This window comes from Neophocaena asiaeorientalis, unplaced genomic scaffold, assembly GCF_003031525.2.
Source record: "Neophocaena asiaeorientalis asiaeorientalis breed wild unplaced genomic scaffold, Neophocaena_asiaeorientalis_V1.1 scaffold747, whole genome shotgun sequence".
NCBI classification, from domain to species: domain Eukaryota; kingdom Metazoa; phylum Chordata; class Mammalia; order Artiodactyla; family Phocoenidae; genus Neophocaena; species Neophocaena asiaeorientalis.
The window spans coordinates 319,080-337,387 of NW_020172132.1; the positions used below are offsets into that span (position 1 = coordinate 319,080).

An 18,308-nucleotide genomic window follows, 5' to 3' on the forward strand; every position below is an offset into this window, starting at 1 on the left:
TGCGGAGGTGGGATTGATAGTTCCAACCCTCTAATCTAGGTTGGTTCCCCTGGAAAGCAGCCCCCAACCTTAGGGGCTTTCCAAAAGTCACCTCACAAACTCTGGTGCAGTTGAAGGGGGCTTGTTATGAATAACAAAAGACAATTTTACTGAGCCTGTCACTTAGGAACAAGGGTTTTAGGAGCTCTGTGTTAGAAGTGGGATGAAGACCACATATATATTTCCTATTACCAATCACAATACTTTACATCTGTCTCCTATTCTGTTGCTGATGGAATCCTTTGCTTATTCATAGTTGCTCTATTGTCTGTAATTGACTTTTAACTACTTTAATATAAACAGTGTCATGTATGAGTGTATAAATTAACTTTAATCCCTGCCGGGGGGCATACAGTTAACGTTTAAGGCGTCCTAGTCAGGAATGCTACACCCTTAAGTGGGGTCTGCATTTGAACCACCCTGGTCAGGAATCCACGCTGCAGAGGTGGCTTCCTCCGCCCAGAACTGGCAACATCAAGATCTCAATCTGAATCCGACGATGCAGGAATTAGCGTAAGGGATACTAGGAATAATTTTTCATTCGTGAAATTGATGCTGCTTAAGAAACGTGGTTGTCTGGAATGGGCTTGAGTGGACAAGCTGTAAGAATCCGGCAAATGGCAGACCAACTCCTTCTCCAGAGCTGTGCTTACCGGTTGGCATTCATCTGGTCTCTTGTGGCCTCTGCTTAATGGGAAACTCTGTTGACTGATTTGACCAGGAGTTTGGTGGATCCCTGGCCTCAGAACACTGCGACATCTTCCTAGAGTCCCTGTTTTCCTGCAAGGGGCATAGGGGGTGAGAGCAGGGCTCGTCATGAGCCTCCAGAAACAGGCTGCAGTAAGGCCTCCATGCCTGTTTGCTAAGAAATGCTTGTGTGCATGGCTGAACTGGATGTGGGACTTGCTTATATTGCCACATGTCCCTGGGTGGATGGGACACAGACAAACCTGAATAAAACCCTGACAATTGCTGAATGGCCAAACTGATTTAGCAACAATCTCTCATCTGAATTTTACATAATTACCATAGGTATCATTTAGTGAACAAGTTTTATGTACCATGAAACCTTGACATATACAATCTCACTTAGTCCTGTAAACCTGCAGAGGTAGGCAACTCATTTACAGATGAAGAAAGTTAGGCTCTGAGAAGGTACCTGAAAAGATCCAGCAGGTGCACGGCAGAGCTGGGGTATAAACCCAGGTGAGCTGCCTCCCTACTCAGGCCTCTAGTCTCGCCACACTGCTCCCACATCAGCCTCTTGTTCCGTTTATATGATTAAATGATCTTGGCAAGATTAGACCATGAGGAGGAAGAGGGACAGGGGGCCAGATCTGACTTTATTTTTATTTTATTTTACTTTATTTTATTTATTTATTTTGGCTGTGCTGAGTCTTCGCTGTGGCGCACAGGCTTCTCTAGTTGTGGCACCTGGGCTCGGTAGTTGTGGTATGTGGGATCTTAGTTCCCCGACCAGGGATTGAACCTGGGCCCCTGCACTGGGAGTGCGGAGTCTTAACCATTGGACCACCAGGGAAGTCCCCCAGCTCTGACTTTAGAGGGCAGAAAAAACTGAGGACACAGTGGGTGCCCCCCTGCTGGGAGGCGAATAAGGCAGATGGGGGAGCAGGAACCACACACCGTGCTCGGCAGACGGTGAAATATTCCATGGCGTCATTATCACAGAATAGCAGCCTTTTAGAATTAAGAATAGTCTTAATTTGCACTTCGTTGAGTTTTTCATTTACATAACGTTAGAATGCAAAGAAAATTCATCCACAAAATTCACTGCTAGTTTGGCATTGAAGTTCTTGTTGAAATAACCACGGAAAGGGAAAGGATTTTTCGCTTAGCGCTCAGCTTAGGTGGCTGGACTAACTCTGGCATTGGGTCAGACCTCAGATGAGAACGTAGTTGCCTCTGAGTGGATGCATGGTATGGTGCATACGGTATGCCTCCAAACCCTAATCACCATTTCAGTCATTTATTTGGTGTGGAGGATTTAATAGAATTTGTATAAGGGCTCTGAGAAAATGTATTCCTTTATCCAGGGCCTCATTAAAAGCGCTTGCAGTTTTAAGTCCAATGGGAGTGATCATTTTTACAGGTGCTAACTCAGCTGATGACATCATGTAAAGTCTCCAGTGTGATGGATTTCGAGATGGCAGACAGTGAGAGGTATGATCCGCGGTACCCCACGAAGGATCCCACGTGTGATAAACAGGTGCCTCCTGGTAGCAGGAAGTATACAAAGCGGTGATTGTGGAGCATAGGTCCTGGTCCTGGTGAAACAGCCGCCCTTGCTGCACCGCATCCGTAAATCCCCTGGACCACAGTCCTGACACAATTAGATGAGGCTTTCCTTGGTTTCTCTGACCTTTGCCTTCACGACCTCTGGCAGCGGGCACCACCCTACCTGTTTGCTCCCATACCCTCCCTTGCCATCATCCCCTTATTCTGAAGCTCCTGCTCATTCCCCTCAGGCACATAAAATAACCTCCTGTTTCCTCCGGACACAGCAATTTCAGGCTTCTCCCTCTCCACTCCCCACCCGCAGACACACACTAGAGACCACGGCTCTGAAGGTCTGGTTCTCTAGAAAGTTCTCCCCAGTTCACTCTCCCCAAATCCATCGATCGTCTTTGTTTTCAAAACCGAGCTCTTTCTCTTATTAAATGGGGCATGTGACACATTTTAAGAGTTTATTTGAGCAAAATTTGATTCAAATCAGGCAGCGCCCAACTGGAAACGGTTAGGAGAGCTCCGTCCCAGGAACCTGGAAAGACGTATGGAGAAGGTGAGGAAACAAAGAAAGGAAATTATTGATTGGCTGTAGCCTAAGGCTTAGTCGGCTGTTTGTGATTGGCTGTCCTCAGGCTTCCATTTTTTAACCTCAAGGCACGTGCAGGCTTAGGCTTTCGTCTAAGGTCACCAAAGCATTAGAGCCACTTCAGCCTAATGGCCTCCTTGTTTGATTAATTTAAACGCTGCTGTCACACATTTCTGCTATTTGTGTCTTTTCTTTCTGCAAGTTCCCTGGGAGTGGTGGCTGGATTTTTACAGACACTTATACCCTATTATCCCCATCCTTGGGCAGTAGGTAATGATGAGGTCATATGTAAAACTATGTCAAGGGAAGGACTCACTTCTCAGCTATGCTCACTCAGCTGGTGCTGAGAGAACCACTTTCCAGTATCATCAGCCATCTTTCCAGTATCCTTTGATGTGGACACTAGGATGGGAAATTCATCTCCCAAGAGACTTAATTCAAAATTGGTCTTCCTAAATAAATAAATAAATAAAATTAAATAAAAAGCACACAGGATTGTTCTTCCGTACAGAACCAACTGTCAATGGGTGTGCGTAGCAGGGGTGAGGGCAGTGCCACGTCTTCCCTACCCGGCAGTTCATTTCAACTCGGCAGGATATAACCTATTAAGTGCAAGAGTGGAGAATAGGTCAAAAGACACAACTATAATTAAAAAAAGGAAGTTTAAGTACCAAGATAACTGCTGCAATGAAAGGTAGAACACTATCAACATCTCAAGAGAGGCAGAAATCAAGGTAGCAGGGCTTTGGGGTGATTGAGGGGAATCTGGGCAGAATCAAGAAGTGACTTTTTAGTTGAAGAGTGAGCAATGACTGGGGTGGGGGGCATTTTTATCTCATTTCGACTGGTGCAGGAAAATGGAAGGAGGGTTTCTGGGGATCCTATGTCCCTGTTAGAATGAGAGGTGGGCCAAAAGGCAAGACAGCCTGTCTTTTTCCCTTGTCTGGATGGCCCCGGGACCGCTTCACACCATTAAACCGAGTCCTTTCCTATTGGCTCGGTGGTACCTCGGCTCTCTAGCCCCTGAAGCTGTGCTCGCCCCGTTATTGTACTGCAGAGGATCCAAGGGAAGGATACCCGAGCCTTAGATATGTAATTATTCAGGGGTTGTCAAAGAATTTCCAGCTTTACTTCCTCCCATTCACTCCAAACCCAGGAGGGTGAGTCCGGATTCTGTATTCTTGGGGAAGAGGATAATTTCCCATTGTCTTCCGACTGGAGGTTTGTCCTGGACTCTACATAACAATCAGGAGATTTCCAGGTTTTCGTTTCACATGCTTTGTGAGAAGGTTCTAAATGCTTTCTTCTTACAGAAGCTCAGGAAGTTGAGTTTCTGAGAGCTAGAGGCCAGAACTCGAGGGAAGCCTCTAAATCCTGCCCTCCTTCACAGGTCTTGAACCCAAAGCCTTCTTTTGAAAATTTGAAACCAAGTCCCTCATTCCATTTATCTTCCAGAAGAGCAGGGAAAACAGGATTTAACTCGTGAGCTCTGTAACATTACTCTCTATTTGAGCGTCGTGCCTCAGCTAGGCGCCCAGGTGGACAGTGTTCGTTTACGGAGGGTTAAGGCAGGGCTGAGCTGTGCAAGAGGTGAGGACTTGGGCAGCTGTCTTCTCCTTTCGGCCCTGGTTCTCACTGCTCCACCCGACCCAGGACTTGAAACACCAGCGCTTCTCTCTTTGTAATGGAGATATCAGATGTGGTAGAAAAAGTCAGAGAACCTCGGTTTGAATGTAAACCTTACAAACTACGTGATTCTGGGCAAGTCCTTCCTTCTGAGCCTTAATTCTCAAAATCTGTAAAATGGGCTGTTGATAATGCCCGCTTTGGTCCCCTCTGAAGGCTTGCTGTGAGATGAAAGCCGTTAGACAGTGCTGTTACAATGCAAATAGAAGTCACTGCTGTGTGAAAGTAAGTTACTACTATTTTCAGAACCTCCTCTTTGGATTTAATTTATTCAAGAGTGAGAATCTAAGCTACTTGTTCTATGTTCTGGGTGCATCTGTATTTTAAACCTCATCAGTTATCCTGGACTTTGCCTTAATTAGAGGCATTTTTAGCAACGGCAGGAGAAAGTTATTTCTTCGGGGCTGCAGGGTATTTCTAGCTCACCCTGGCTGGTGAGGTAAATGGTAGTTACTTGGCTAAAATGGCGTGGAAGAGGGAATAAACTTACCAGCATTGGCAGGGCCATCCCTTTTCTGCTTTAGCGACTCAGAGGTCTGGTTGTGACTCAGGTTGGGCACTTTTGGGAGAAAGCAGTGGTGGAGGGCAGACGGTGGTCAAGCTCTGAGATTCAAGCACATCTGCCCCTTGACCACTCCCCAGCCCTCGAGGGTACAGGGTGTCTTGGCCTCCCTTCATGTATACACAGACGTTCCATAAATGTCACTGGGTACCCACTGTGTGCCAGGATCACGCTGAGCAATGGGCGCACAGACTTTGAGCGAGTTGAACCTGGTTTTGCCCTCTTGCTGCTTGTAGTTTAAGAGGAAAATGAATAAGTAATGTGACCAGAGAGAAAGTATCAAAGACTGCAGGCGACCTAGGGTGTTAGAGGAAGTTGGTGTAACCTAGGCTAGGTGCAGAGGGAGGCCTCTTGGAACCTGAAGGATGCATAGTTTGGCCAGGCCAGGGGCTGGGCAGGGAGGAAGGGTGAGCAGACAGATGCCAGCATTAGGGGAGGCCAGGAGGGGAGAGAGAGAGAGCAGAAAGAAGTCCAGTTAGGCTTTTGGGAGTCTTTTTCTGCCTTCTTCTTTGTGACTGTCCTTGGTGCTATTTTAATTGTGACTCCATCTGGATAAAAATGTGGGACAGTGGTAACCTCTGGGTGCTTTTTCCTCAGCTCCATCTCTAGCTTTAGCTCAGGATGTCTTAGATGGGGCAGAAGGACGGAGGAGGGCAAAGTCTGATCCTAGGCTCAAGACACTTTTTTACACAGTTATAAGTGTAGTGTAAAATTCCCGTGCATCTTGGCTTTCCTCCTGATGCTGGGCAGCGTGAAGAACAAGGCCATGCAAGTTGGGGTGGAGGGGGATGGGGATCCTGCCTTCTCTCGATCTACCTGCCCACCCAGATATTGACACGGAGGAAGTGGCGGCTTGTTTACAACCCAGATCCGGTTTTGAAGGTAGGAGGAACATCCTTGTCAGTTGCACAGAAAATTTCAGGTCTGCAAAGTCTCTTTTTATTTCACATAGGAAGAAACCAAGGCCCAGAGAGACCAGACGATCAAGGGCAAAAATCACACAGTAACTAGTTACAGAGCAGGACTAGAATCCAGGTCTCTAACGCCACCCGTGTACAATACTTCTGTCTGGGGCCTTCACAATTTGCATATGGTAATTTAATTTTACATACATTATCTCCTCTGATTCTCTCAGCAGTTCCGTGCAATAGGCAGGAATTAAGATCCTTATTTTGCAGATGAGAAGACTGAAGCTCGGAGATTGTTTGGTTATGAGGCTCACACAGCCTCAGGGTTTGCTGATTATCCGCAGCTTGGAAGGTAGATAATGATTACAGAGGAGGGCTTTCAAGGAGTCAGTTAACCACGTTTAAGCATTCTTGCCAGTTCTCCAGTATCCACGGTGCAAATCAAAATCAAAATCAAAATCAGCAAGTAGCTGGTCCTGCCCTACTAATCCTTACCTGAAAATTGCCATCTGAACCTCAAGCCAGCAGTCTGTGTGGGAAAAGCAGCTCCCTGTCTTCAAATCCACACTTAGGGGACCCGTGTTTTCTGCTGGGACTTTGACAGTCACTCTTGTAGAAAAGGTTCTCATTAAATATGTGTTGAAATAAACAATAATTGAACCATCTGCTGGGTGTTCTGACTCTAGCCATGTTCCCCTCATTTTCCCTTGGGGGGGTTAAATAGGGGTCCACGTGCCTTTTGCTGCTGGTCTGGGGAGGCCACAGGGTGGTCCACACCTGGTAAGGTGATGCTCACAAGGCAGTGCTGGTCCAGATGGGGAGTGGGAGCTGGCAGTGGCCCAGAGGCTTTCCCAGAGGATAAGTGATTTGCCTAGTGAGGAGAACTGGGTGGTTCTATGATTTTGGTGAGAGGGACAGAAAAGCTGGGGGAGAAAAGCAGGGCTGCGAGGAAGTAGGGGACTCCAGGACGTGACGCCAGGTCCCCAGCAAGTCTGGCATGGGGTATGGGAGGGTGGTAGAAGACTGGATTTAGGGAGGCAAGGAAAGGCTGTCTTTCCTTTGTCAGGTTGTCACCAGGGGTGGTGCTAGGTAGCGGAAGGGGGTCTGCTAAGCTAACTGGAGAGTCCTAGAGGGCAGGGGTAGGATGAGGAGCATTTGGGGGCACTGAAATGACCATCCCCTCCTCCCTGTAAACCAAGGGCTTGCATGCAACTCTAGAAGTAGTCTCTCCTTCAGCCCTGCTTCCTCTGTCTTATCAAAAACCAGGGTTTTGGGCTTCCCTGGTGGCGCAGTGGTTCAGAGTCCGCCTGTCGATGCAGGGGATACGGGTTCGTGCCCCGGTCCGGGAAGATCCCACATGCCACGGAGTGGCTGGGCCCGTGAGCCATGGCCGCTGAGCCTGCACGTCCGGGGCCTGTGCTCCGCAGCGGGAGAGGCCACAACAGTGAGAAGGAAAAAAAAACAGGGTTTGAGTCCAGAACACAGTGAAACATAAAATGAAACAGAGGACAGGCCTTGGCTGCTCCCACAAACCTGCAGAAAAATATTGACCTTAGGTTTGCCTCTGCAGTTCCAACAGCAGTTTTATCTCCTTGTGTTTCAAAGAAGGTCTGGATCTTCCAGCTGCATGTAGGGTTGATTTAAAGTGCGTCCTCCCCACTCTTTGAGTGTCTGCCCCCCCTGCCCCCAGTGGCAAGCTTTACCCCCTTGGGAAGGGGACTTGCAGCAAGCAGGGTTGGCTGTGGGCTGAAGGGATTGGTGTGTGTGCCCGTTTTGGGGGTGAGGTAGGGTGGCTCAGTGCTCGTTCACCCAGGAGAGGGTCACTAGTAAGCCACTGTGCTGGGGCCATGCGTCCCGCGCGGGTGTTCTGTGCAAGGAACCATTGTATAACTGTGTGATTGTTGAGGTGTGGCGAGTCCCTTGCCGGACGTGCCCTTGCGTTTAGTGCCTCTGTGCCGGATGTGTATTTACTGTGCTCCGGGCAGGGGCAGTTTAGCTCGATCAAGGGTAGTTTTGGTGCCCAGAGTTATTGAAACTGTGTGAGTTGCACCACGGGGGCGGGTTCATCTGGACTCTAACGTGCCCGCCGCGTTCTCGGAGCTAATTTTCTCTGGCTGTCCGCGCACCCCCCGGAGGTGGGGATGCGACAGGGGGCGGGCGAGGTGGTCGTGTGGCGGGACAGGAGGCTGTGCAGTCGGGAGAGGAGACCGGCCGCGGTTGAGGACGACCTCGACGCGACCCGGCAGAGGAGGCGAGAACTCCAGGGAAGACGGGCGAGCCCCACGCGACTCCCGGTTGCCGCAGGGCGCACGGGCGACGAGTAGCGCCTGCCAGGGGACCGGGCCGCGCGCCCGCTGCCTTGACTTCCCCATCCCCTCGCGGAGGAGGGGCCGCAGCGGAGAAAGTGCGCGAAGGGGCCGCGGCGGCGAGAGACCCGCTCGAGCTGCGGCGTGGGGCGCGCGGGGCGCCCCGGAGGGCGGACGAGAAGCCGCTCCGGAGGAGACGGAGCGCTGCCCTGCAGCCCGAGCCTATCCAGGTGTACGGACAGGTGAGCGGTCGGCCCCCGCCTTCCCCCGGCTCTCTCCTCTCCCTGCGCCGCCTCACCCCCGCATCCATCCTTGGCTGTCGCCTCCCAGGTGCAGGCACCGCTGGGGACTTCCCGGCTGGCGTTTGTTTTTTTCCCCTCCTCACATAGGAGTACAACCGTCAGCACTTGAATCGCCTTGATCTTTCCTTCTTCCTGTCGATTTTAGCAAACGGATTCCAGGGCACTCGCGGGGTGCACTGCCTGTTTCCCCAGGGTGTGTGCTCACCGGTGGAGTTTCCCGCAGGTATCAGAGGGGTGCAGCTTCATTTACGTGTGGATAAAAAACGGGCTTTCTTTCGTGTATCATCAGTTAGCAGCCGAGGCGAGCACCCTGCAGATGCAGTACATTTACCCAGAACCGTCAGAGGAGGGGGTTTCCACAGTTACCGTTTTTAACCACAATTAAGGTGGGCAAACCTGAAAGCTTACTCTCTGGGTATAGTCCAAGCAAGAGGGGTGTGTGTGAGTGTGTGTGTGTGTGTGTGTGTGTGTGTGTGAGGGCTGAATTTTTTTTATTTTGGACAGGAATATCCCTCATGACACTTGGGAATTTGAAAGACTGCAATAATTTGGTGGGCATTATTATTCAGTAAGTGATTTATTTCTATCTAGGCAATGGATTTAATTAGATCATAAGGAACATGAATTTCATTTTTATGGCAGGACTTACTTCTGGCAATTACAAACCGAGTTTGTGGGTTAGTATCAGCGCTGGCAAAATTAATTTGTCCGTGTTACTGCCTCATGAGACTCGCAGTCCTATGGTTGAGACTGACATCAGCAAAACTGGAAGGTCGGTGGAGGAGAAAAAGTGGGACCAGTGTAGGTGGTCAATTACACGATTTCTAGAGTCAAAATATTCCCTTCAAAGTAGAAATTAAAGGATTAGTCTGAATTCTGCATCTCTTCACTGATTTTCCTTTAGCCGTTTCTTCAAGAAATATACAGAATTAAATGTTCAACCCTTGGAGCCAGGAAGAACGTTATAAACCATCTCCCCTATTGTGCCATTTTGTTGATGAAGCCGCCAGAGCTGGGAAAGGTGAAGTGACTAGCCCAGGGTCACATGCCCTTTAGTTTTTGTCTGCATTGTCTCAGTGACCTTCGAGTGATCAAATAGTCGCCCTCTCTTTACACAGTGCCTCTTAAATAACTTTTTTCTAAAGTAAAATGTGTTGGTAAGAGAGGGGATAGGGATGGAGGTGAGAGGATGGGAGCATTTGCCTTCCATCCACCATCAGCTCCTGGGCAAGAGCGTGTACCAGTGGGCATATAACTGCTGGTGGGCATGGGCTGCAGGAGCCTGCCTGTTTGGCTCCCTCGTGGGTCCAGATCCTTGTTCCCTTCCCCACCCCCATCTGAAACTTCTTTTTTGTATTGTTGAAAGAAGTCAGCAAGGTCCTTGCTCCCCACAGGGATGCCAGCGTCCTGATGGAGGATGGGGGAGGGAGAAAGAGAGGCTCCCTTGTTCCTTGAGCCTTCCCCATCAGCCCAGCTCTGCTGTGGGCTTGAGTCAGCTTTCTGGGGGCTGGGAGTGGAGAGCCGCAGGAGACGATCCCTTCCGGAGCTCAGGTCCCTAACATCTATAGTTTGGGCCGCGGGAAGAGCTTCCTGGTCGCAAAAATATGCACACTGGTGCCATTTCTTCCTTGGGTTTGGTTTGTGAAAGCTCCTGGGGTTTTGGGGCCAGTTAAAGATGAACTGTGTTCTTCTTGGGAGTGACTAAAAAACCCTCGGCTTTTATATTTCTGAGCCAGATTGAGTTTGGTTCAGTGGAAGGTTGGAGAACTAGCCCTCGGACTCATAATGAGGAATTCCTACCAAGGGTGAGGACCCAGAGCAGTGTTTTTTCTTCTCCGAGGCCTCCCCCCTGTGCCATTGTTCTTGGCTGCCCTGAAGCTAATAAAACTGGGATTAACTTGAATCTGTAAAGATTTGAGTTAGATAGAAGGAAGGACTTCCCGGTCCTGGGCTTTCTGCTACAAACACTTGTCTGGTGCAGACCCTTTAGATTGCAAGCACAGGAATCAGTAACTGAAGGGGTTTGGCGTGTCCCTCTTGGAGCTCTGGAGGGCCGCCCAGCTATTTGGAACAATCTTTCTAGCAGAGATGCCCATTTGCCGCTGTTTTCCCTGGGACAGACCTGGTTTATACGTTATCCCTGATGGTTATGAAAAGTGCTGTGTTCACTCAAAAAAGTGTCAGGATGCAGACTATAAATTAGATGGCCATTCTGCTTCTAGCCCTAAGCCAATTCCCACGTTACACTCCCCCCAATCTCTGCCCTTTAACTTTGAAATGTAAGGAATTGCCATGTTTTTCCATAGTGTCACTTGAATTCAGTGTGATTCTATATAGGGATGGGGGTGCAGATGAGGGGGTGGGGAGAGTTTGCATCCCTGCTTGCAGAAAGCTTAGAATTTAAGGAGATGCAAAATATACAGGCATGGAAATGTACCAGACAGGGACAAGGAAACACGGGCGTGATTCACCAGCCACAACTCTTCAGTGGGGTGTGAGTGGGTTGTTTGATATGGGAGGGTATGGGAGATGGAGTGATAAAGGGTCAGTGGGCTCAGACACTCTGCAGCTTCTCGCTCTCTGACCTTTGAGTGAGGTTAAGAGGATGCCTGGCAGCACAGATCAGGGCTGGAAGCAGAAACCGCCTGACGGAAGAAGCCCCAGGGGTGATGTTCAGGCCACCAGCCCCAGGGAGGGGAGCAGGAGCGCTTTTGCATCTGAGAAAGAGCCCTGTGTTGCAGTCAGTGTCAGTTCTTTTTCTCTGGCTCTGCTAACCTATGGAGTAAACTAGGCTTAGTTGTGTCCCTTCTAAAACAGGCCAGACCCAAGAAGGGGGATTCCAGAATTCTTGTCACACTGGATTTCCTCCTGATTTTATGTCGGCTCCGTGCCTCTGTGCCACCTGCTTTCCCCTCTGCCTCAAATGGTCCTTCCCCGTTTCTTTCTTTGCTTGCAAAACCCCTCTTCCATTTTTCAGCATCCAAGGAGTACCTCTTAGTATTCCCAGGCTCTGGTGGGAAGAGTTCTTTTGAGCTTGGTAACAGCACTGACTGCCTGGTGTTCTAATTGCTTGTTTAACTGTTTCATCTCCCTATTTGCTCCTTGAGGGCATGGATCAAGTCTCTCCTCTGTGTCCCTGGCACTTGGGAGGCCCTTAATGAATATTTGTGGACCAGCTGCCCACCTGGAAAAAGAAAGGCCTAGAGGGTAGGAGGCACATCCAAGTTACAGAAAAGGTATTTATAAGGAGGACTGTCGTGAGCCCACAATGGAGAGTGGAAGTGAGTTGGCTCAGGTTGTGGGTCTGGGAGCCCTGATTTTCCTGTGCTATTTTGGGGTTTATTTTGAATGAAGAGCTGGGATTCTATCGTACAGAATGCTCCCTTTTAGGGCTCTCATGGTATTGCTAATGGTATTGTTTTGGGGAAAAATCCTTTGGAATGAAGCGCAAAGCCTAACAGGATTTACAGGTTTATTTTCCTTCCAATGAGCTCGCTCTTCATAATTCCTGCTTTTTAGAGTCCAGGGAGTATTCAGTGTCCTGATTTGAGACTGAAAATAAAGTGTCTGTTACAGCACAAGGCCCTGAGACAAAGAGCCTCCTTTGGGGGTGGAAGACTGTGTAGCTTTAGATCTCTTTGGGGTAGATTCTTGTATGATACACTTGCTTGGGAAAGAATTGGCTGGTTGATTCTGAAGTTAGGATGTTTGACCTGTATGCTTCCAAAAGATGAGAAGGCAAAGCATTTGTGGTTTCAAGTTGGCTTCTTCTGCATAGGTGAAGGGTTCCTTGGCGTTTTGGGTTGGCTCGATCATGGGTGTGACCTTGAAAGACTTCCTGATCTCACTTGGCATCTCTTCTTGGGCACAGTTCTTGGCTCGGTGTCTGGCCACTGTTTAATAGCTTGCCTGTCTTGGGGCGTGGCAGGTGGAGGCTTTGAGAGGTAGAAGGGATGGGAGGAAAACGGACAGGGAACAGGAGTGAGGAGATGGGGAATGAAAGGGATGAAATGTAAAGCCATCCAGTCCCTTTATTTAGCTTTCAGTAGGTAATGCATATTTGCAAAACAATATTTGAACAGAAGAGTATGTAGTGAGAAGTAAATTTCTCTCCCTTACATGACCCCATTCACCCAGTGTCCACGGTCATCAGTTTTTTGTACGTCCTTCCAAAAACATTCTACACATATGTAACGTATATGGACATAAAATTTCAAACTTGAGATATCAGCGGCTTTCTATTATCCCCAGCCCCTGATATCATGAATAATGACATCAGCTCCAAAATATATTTATGGCATAATTACTGTCAATGGGAAGGGAGCTACCTGAAGTGTCATAGTATAAAATAGATTGTTACTTTTCCTCCAGGCCAGGGTGGAAAATACCAGTCCACTTCAAGGATTCCGGCCAGCCAGGGCCAGGGAGAGCAGCATTACGTAGCCCTCTTGTCACTTGGAAAGGCGCTGGAGGGCAGTTCCCTAGAGATGTAGAGCCCAGGTTTGTGAGAACATCAGAATACTGAGATCACGGATCTTGGCTTTAACTCATGTTCTTTTAGAAAATGTTTTCTTTAGATTCTGTAAAGTGGAGTCAATAGTATGCTTAATAAACTGCTTGGAGACCTGGGATCCAGGAGGCAGATTCTAACAGCAGTGAACATCCCAAAGCAAAAAAATGCATGCTGTAGGAACATTTCATTGTCGTATTTTGGGCTGTTCCTCCTTAGAGATGACAGCCATCTTAGTAGTGTCATTGTTTAATCCGAGGGCCAAGGATGGATGGAGACAAGCCTTGTACTGTCCCCTGTAATGGACAGACACAGGAACATGCAGATAATCTGGAGAGCAGGTAACCCAAAGAATAACCTATTTGCCTTTGCTATGTATTTAGTTAGTGTTTTGTTTTTTTTTTTAAGGATCAGTTTACCTTCCTGATTAAATTTTGCTTAGGTGAATATTAAAATGAGTTTGCATTTTTTGAACAGCTGATATGCAAAATGACCGGCATACATGTGTTAGGGAAAGCCAGTTTGGAGTTTAGAATTTTCGGTAATAATTCAGATGGAGATAATTTGAGAGTTGACCACGTAGAAATATATTAAAACGAGGTATTATAGTAACCTTTCCTCCATTTTTTTTAGGTTCAGGTGTGATGGAACGTAAAGGAGAGCTCACTGCATTTTCGTTTGAATATTTCTTTAGTGTTTCAGCAGAAGTGGTCTGGGCTGCAGGGCTGAGGCATCTTTGTGGAGCACAGAACCTTCCTGTGCATTCCCTAGGTATGCCAGAATCTCTTGGCACATGGCATATTCAGTCCAGCCATGTAAATGCAGAAATCAACTTCCCTCAGTTTAAAATGAGCTGCAGTTAATTTCGACCTAATTTACTGGTTTATCAACCTGTGAACCTTGGGTCTTCGAAGGAGTGGCACGGGCAGCCTTCTAGCATCCAAGTGGCTGATGCTGTAAAATCAGAGAAGGTGGGCGGACTGCTGATTAAGGTCAAGATTTGGATTTCCTCCCGTGTTATTGTGAGACCCTCAACTTTTTATTGTAACGTGAGAAATGCTCTGAGCGTTTTGGGCTGGGTTCCATAAAAATAGGACTTCATAAGTCACATGACTTTTGTAGTCCTGAACACAACAGGGAGTTAAAAATAATTACAAAATTCTGTTTTCCACTGCGTAATTGTTAATAATCATGGTAACATCCATGGTCATGTCACCGCTTCTGGCCAGGAGCTGGAAGGGTTTATCTTCCTGACCTCCTGTCAGGTCTTCTCTTCAACGGATCTTCCCGCCATGACGGAAATATTCTGGATCTGTGCTGGCCAGGGTGTCCACTAGCCATCTGTGGCAGTTGAAGCTTGACATGTGGCTGGTATGACCGAAGAATTGAATTTATTTTCCTTTCATTGAATTTTCATCGTAGTTAAATTTAAGTTTAAACGGCCCCACGTGGCCCTTGGACAGCATAGCTTTAAGCGGTTGTGTGAAGTTCCCTTTCCCAGTGGTGGCGACTGGTGCTTCACCCGGGGGAGAAGCTTGTAGCCACAGCAAGGCCTGTCTTTGTTTCCACCACAAACAGGGGAGGGAAAGCGAGAGTTGAGGGCTGCTGTCTGAACCTGAGGTTTTGGCGGCTGCTGGCTGCCAGGTTGAGTGTGGGGAGACCCCGGCCTTTCTTTCCCGGGTAGGGCTGCATCAGGGGGTGTGGTGGAGGGTGCCGTGGGTGCCCCGTTCATCTTAGCAGCTGCCTCTGCACAGCTGCCTCCTCCCATCAGGGACCTGGGCACTGAAGGCTGACCTGTGTGCCTTCACTTTTGACGTGGCTTTGCCCAGACAGCCCACGTGGCCCGGGCGGTGTGCAGACCCTGCGCGTCTGTTTAGCCGAGAAAGCTGTACCTGGTGCCTTAACGTGCGGGCCGCCTCCCCACCCCCGCCCTCCGCTCCTGGGCTCACCTTGCCTTCCCTCAACGCAGCCAGGTCTGTCTTCCGTCCCTGCAGCCCTGCAGGCTGGCGTGAAGACAAACACTGTGGGCGTGGGCGTGGGCGTGTGGTCTTCATCACCGCCTGGGACCCCCGCCTCCCGCCGGCCCTCTAACCCCGCCCGCCGCTGCAGCTGCTGGCGCTGGGCTCGGCAAATTGGGACCCTTCACCATGATTTATCTCCAGTCCCCTGAATTAGATTAAAAACACCACTACAAATTCTCAGAAAGGCAGGCTGATGTGATTACGTCCCAAATTGGAGTGGCAGACAAGGGCAATAAAAAGATGTACTTGTTATCTTATATTCGTGTTTTGTGCCGTGTAGGGACCAACGTGTGGTTTATTATCTCCCTCCCCCTCCCTTTGTTTTTGTTTTTTAACCAATATTGCATCTTTTATTTAGAAAAGAGAATAGCCTGTTGAATAGAAACCCTCTGCCCCCAAATAACTGGATTGAAGGGGGGAAGATGGATGGGTTGATTCTTACATAAATAAATGAGGGTTTGAGCCAAATGGGTGGGTCGTGAATGGAGATTTTAATGTGTTAGTTGGGACTGAGGTGAGATCCAGTCTACTTTGATGATCTGGGGAGCTGAATAGTGTCAGGGTGAAATTCTTCACTCTTAGGAAACCTCTGTGTCCAGAAGAAATTGGGAGAAGCTGGTATAATCTGATGGAGCTTGGAGGGCTGGGGTTAAAAATAACCCTGGAGTAAAAGCCACTTTAGGGACTGTCTCTGGGGAGCCTGGCGTGGGTACATCTGAGAAGAGCCATGTATGGGGGAGGGGCCCAGATAGTAAAGGACTCTATTTCTCTGTTAGCCCAGAGGATACAGGCAAGACGTTTCCATGTGGGTCTATGCCAGGGGCCTGGGGAGAAGGCCTGCCCCAGGGTCCCAGCAGAGGAAGCTGCCCATGACAGGGAGTGGGGACAGCCGACAGAGGTGGGTGGGTGGGGCCTGTGAGGCTGGGGGAGGGTTTGGAAGAGACTTGAAATGTTTTAAAGCTGTGCTCCATTAATTGGGTAACGTGAGACTGTGTACCTATAACTTACCTCATCTGTATATATTTAGTTCCCTGAAGTTCTCTGAATAGTTCTTTAAAGAAAATCTTACAGTTAACTGTGCACGTAGTTTGCTGGATTGGGCGAGGTGTGCTGCTGTGGAGGTGATGCAGGGGTTCCTGCAGAAACAAGCCTCGGACCTGGAGAGGGGAAGAATTTGGGAGTGGATGTGGAGAGCTGGATGGAGGAGAAAGGCTGTCATCACAGGGTTGGGGAGTTAAGCTGCGTGGGGGTGGGGCCCGAGGGGCTTCTCCTGCCCTCCTGGTAGCAGAGGCATCTCACAGGACTGAAAGGTTGACCTTGCTGTTGTGTTTAAACCACTGGTAAGGTGAGGTCTTGAGGCGTTTGGTTCTGGGATGTCATGTAAATATTTTCCCCTTGGGGCAAGGGAGATGCTAGAAATCAGTGCCACCTCTGTGTTGGATGGTTCGTTGGAGCCTTGGGAACCAGAGCTTGGGTCTCCCCAGGTTTCGAATCTTGGTTGTGGAGTGAGGGGAAGGCTGCCTGAGCGCAGGGCTTGGCCACAACTGGCTTCTTTCTTTAAATAAATTTATTAATTTATTTGTTTTTGGCTGCCTTGGGCCTTCATTGCTGCACGCGGGCTTTCTCTAGTTGCGGCGAGTGGGGGCTACTCTTTGTTGCAGTGTGTGGGCTTCTTATTGCGGTGGCTTCTCGTTGTGGAGCACGGGCTCTAAAGTGCAGGCTCAGTAGTTGTGGCACATGGCCTCAGTAGTTGTGGCTCATGGGCTCTAGAGCGCAGGCTCAGTAGTTGTGGCACATGGGCTCCATAGTTGTGGCACATGGCCTCAGTAGTTGTGGCTTGCGGGCTCTAGAGCACAGGCTCAGTAGCTGTGGCGCACAGGCTTACTTGCTCCACGGCATGTGGGATCTTCCTGGACCAGGGCTCGGACCCATGTCCCCTGCATTGGCAGGCGGATTCTTAACCACTGCGCCACCAGGGAAGTCCCCACGACTGGCTTCTGAGCTTGACCCAGACGTACAGTGTTTCACCAGTTTATGTATGTTGTTACTTCCTGCTCTCAGGCCTCAGTGTTCCAACCCTGATGCTGCTCATGGTAGTTTTTGATATGCTGCCATTTTGTGAAGAATATGGTATAAAGACCATACCAGTAACAAGAGGAGATAACGTTTTAGCATTTTGAAGTTTATGAAATATATTCATGGATAAGATCTCTTTTGATTTGAAGGTGAGCCTTATTTATTTATTAAAAATTTTTTTTTTTAGCAATATGAAAGGAAGTCTTTATTTGTTTTGTAGGGAGGACTAGTTGCCAGGATCACTATTAAAGACTAAATCTTAATAAGAGGCATCCATACATTAAAAAAATCCCGGCACATATTTTGATTCTGTAACAATTTTGTCTCTCTCCCCTTTTGACATCGCTAAGAAATCCATTTTGCCAAAGAATAACTTTCCCCCTGCAGAGCTTTTCCAGTACATGTCAACACAGTGAATTTTCCCTCCTTTGTTAATAAAGCAGAAGTATCCAGGGCACCTTCTGTGGCCAGGCTGGTGGGCAGCTGGGATGTTGCTGCCATGCTGGTTGGCAAGACCCTGAATTGTGTGGCTGTTGCTCATAGGGTGGTGATGGTTCGAGCAGAACTTTCCACTGGCTCTGTGGTGTCACACATCTTCAGGGAAGCCTTATTATTATTCTCAGTTCACAGATGAGTATCTTGAGGCTCCAGAAGGCAAGGGGACGTCCCCCAAGTTGTGCAGCCCATCAATTGTCGAGATCAGGACTCAAACCCAAGCCTCTGACTTGTCTCAGATTTACGGTGGCACCTTTCCCTCTTGTAACTATTCCAGTGAAAGCCTTGCTTTCAGCCAGGGGTCCGGTGGCTGTGATCTCTTTTGTTCCCCCTTCAAAACCTAGAGAGCTCATATAATGCCACCCTTTCCTTGGCTCTCCTGGCTACACCAGTTTACTTTTAACTTTTCAAATTTGTCAAGTTCCAGGTCCCTGCCCGTTCCTGGATTTCGCTCTGTTCTTCCTCTGGATCTGTCTTTTCTGTTCTCCATCCCTTTTGCCCTGGACTCCTCCCTCTTCATCCTTGTGGTACCCACTGGGGGTCTTGTCTTCAGTGCAGCCCTGGACTTGG

The 18,308-nt window shown here is 48.7% G+C and overlaps 1 protein-coding gene across 1 annotated transcript in view; it reads left to right on the forward strand.

Annotated features, from left to right (window-relative positions):
• Nucleotides 1-8,169: 8,169 nt before the first annotated feature.
• Nucleotides 8,170-18,308, forward strand: part of LOC112404135 (sortilin-related receptor-like) — a 44,651-nt gene continuing 34,512 nt past the window's right edge. The window contains exons 1-2 of the mRNA XM_024751988.1: nt 8,170-8,279; nt 8,333-8,576. Coding sequence (XP_024607756.1) covers nt 8,170-8,279; nt 8,333-8,576 — 354 coding nt within the window. The remainder of the gene's footprint in view (nt 8,280-8,332; nt 8,577-18,308) is intronic.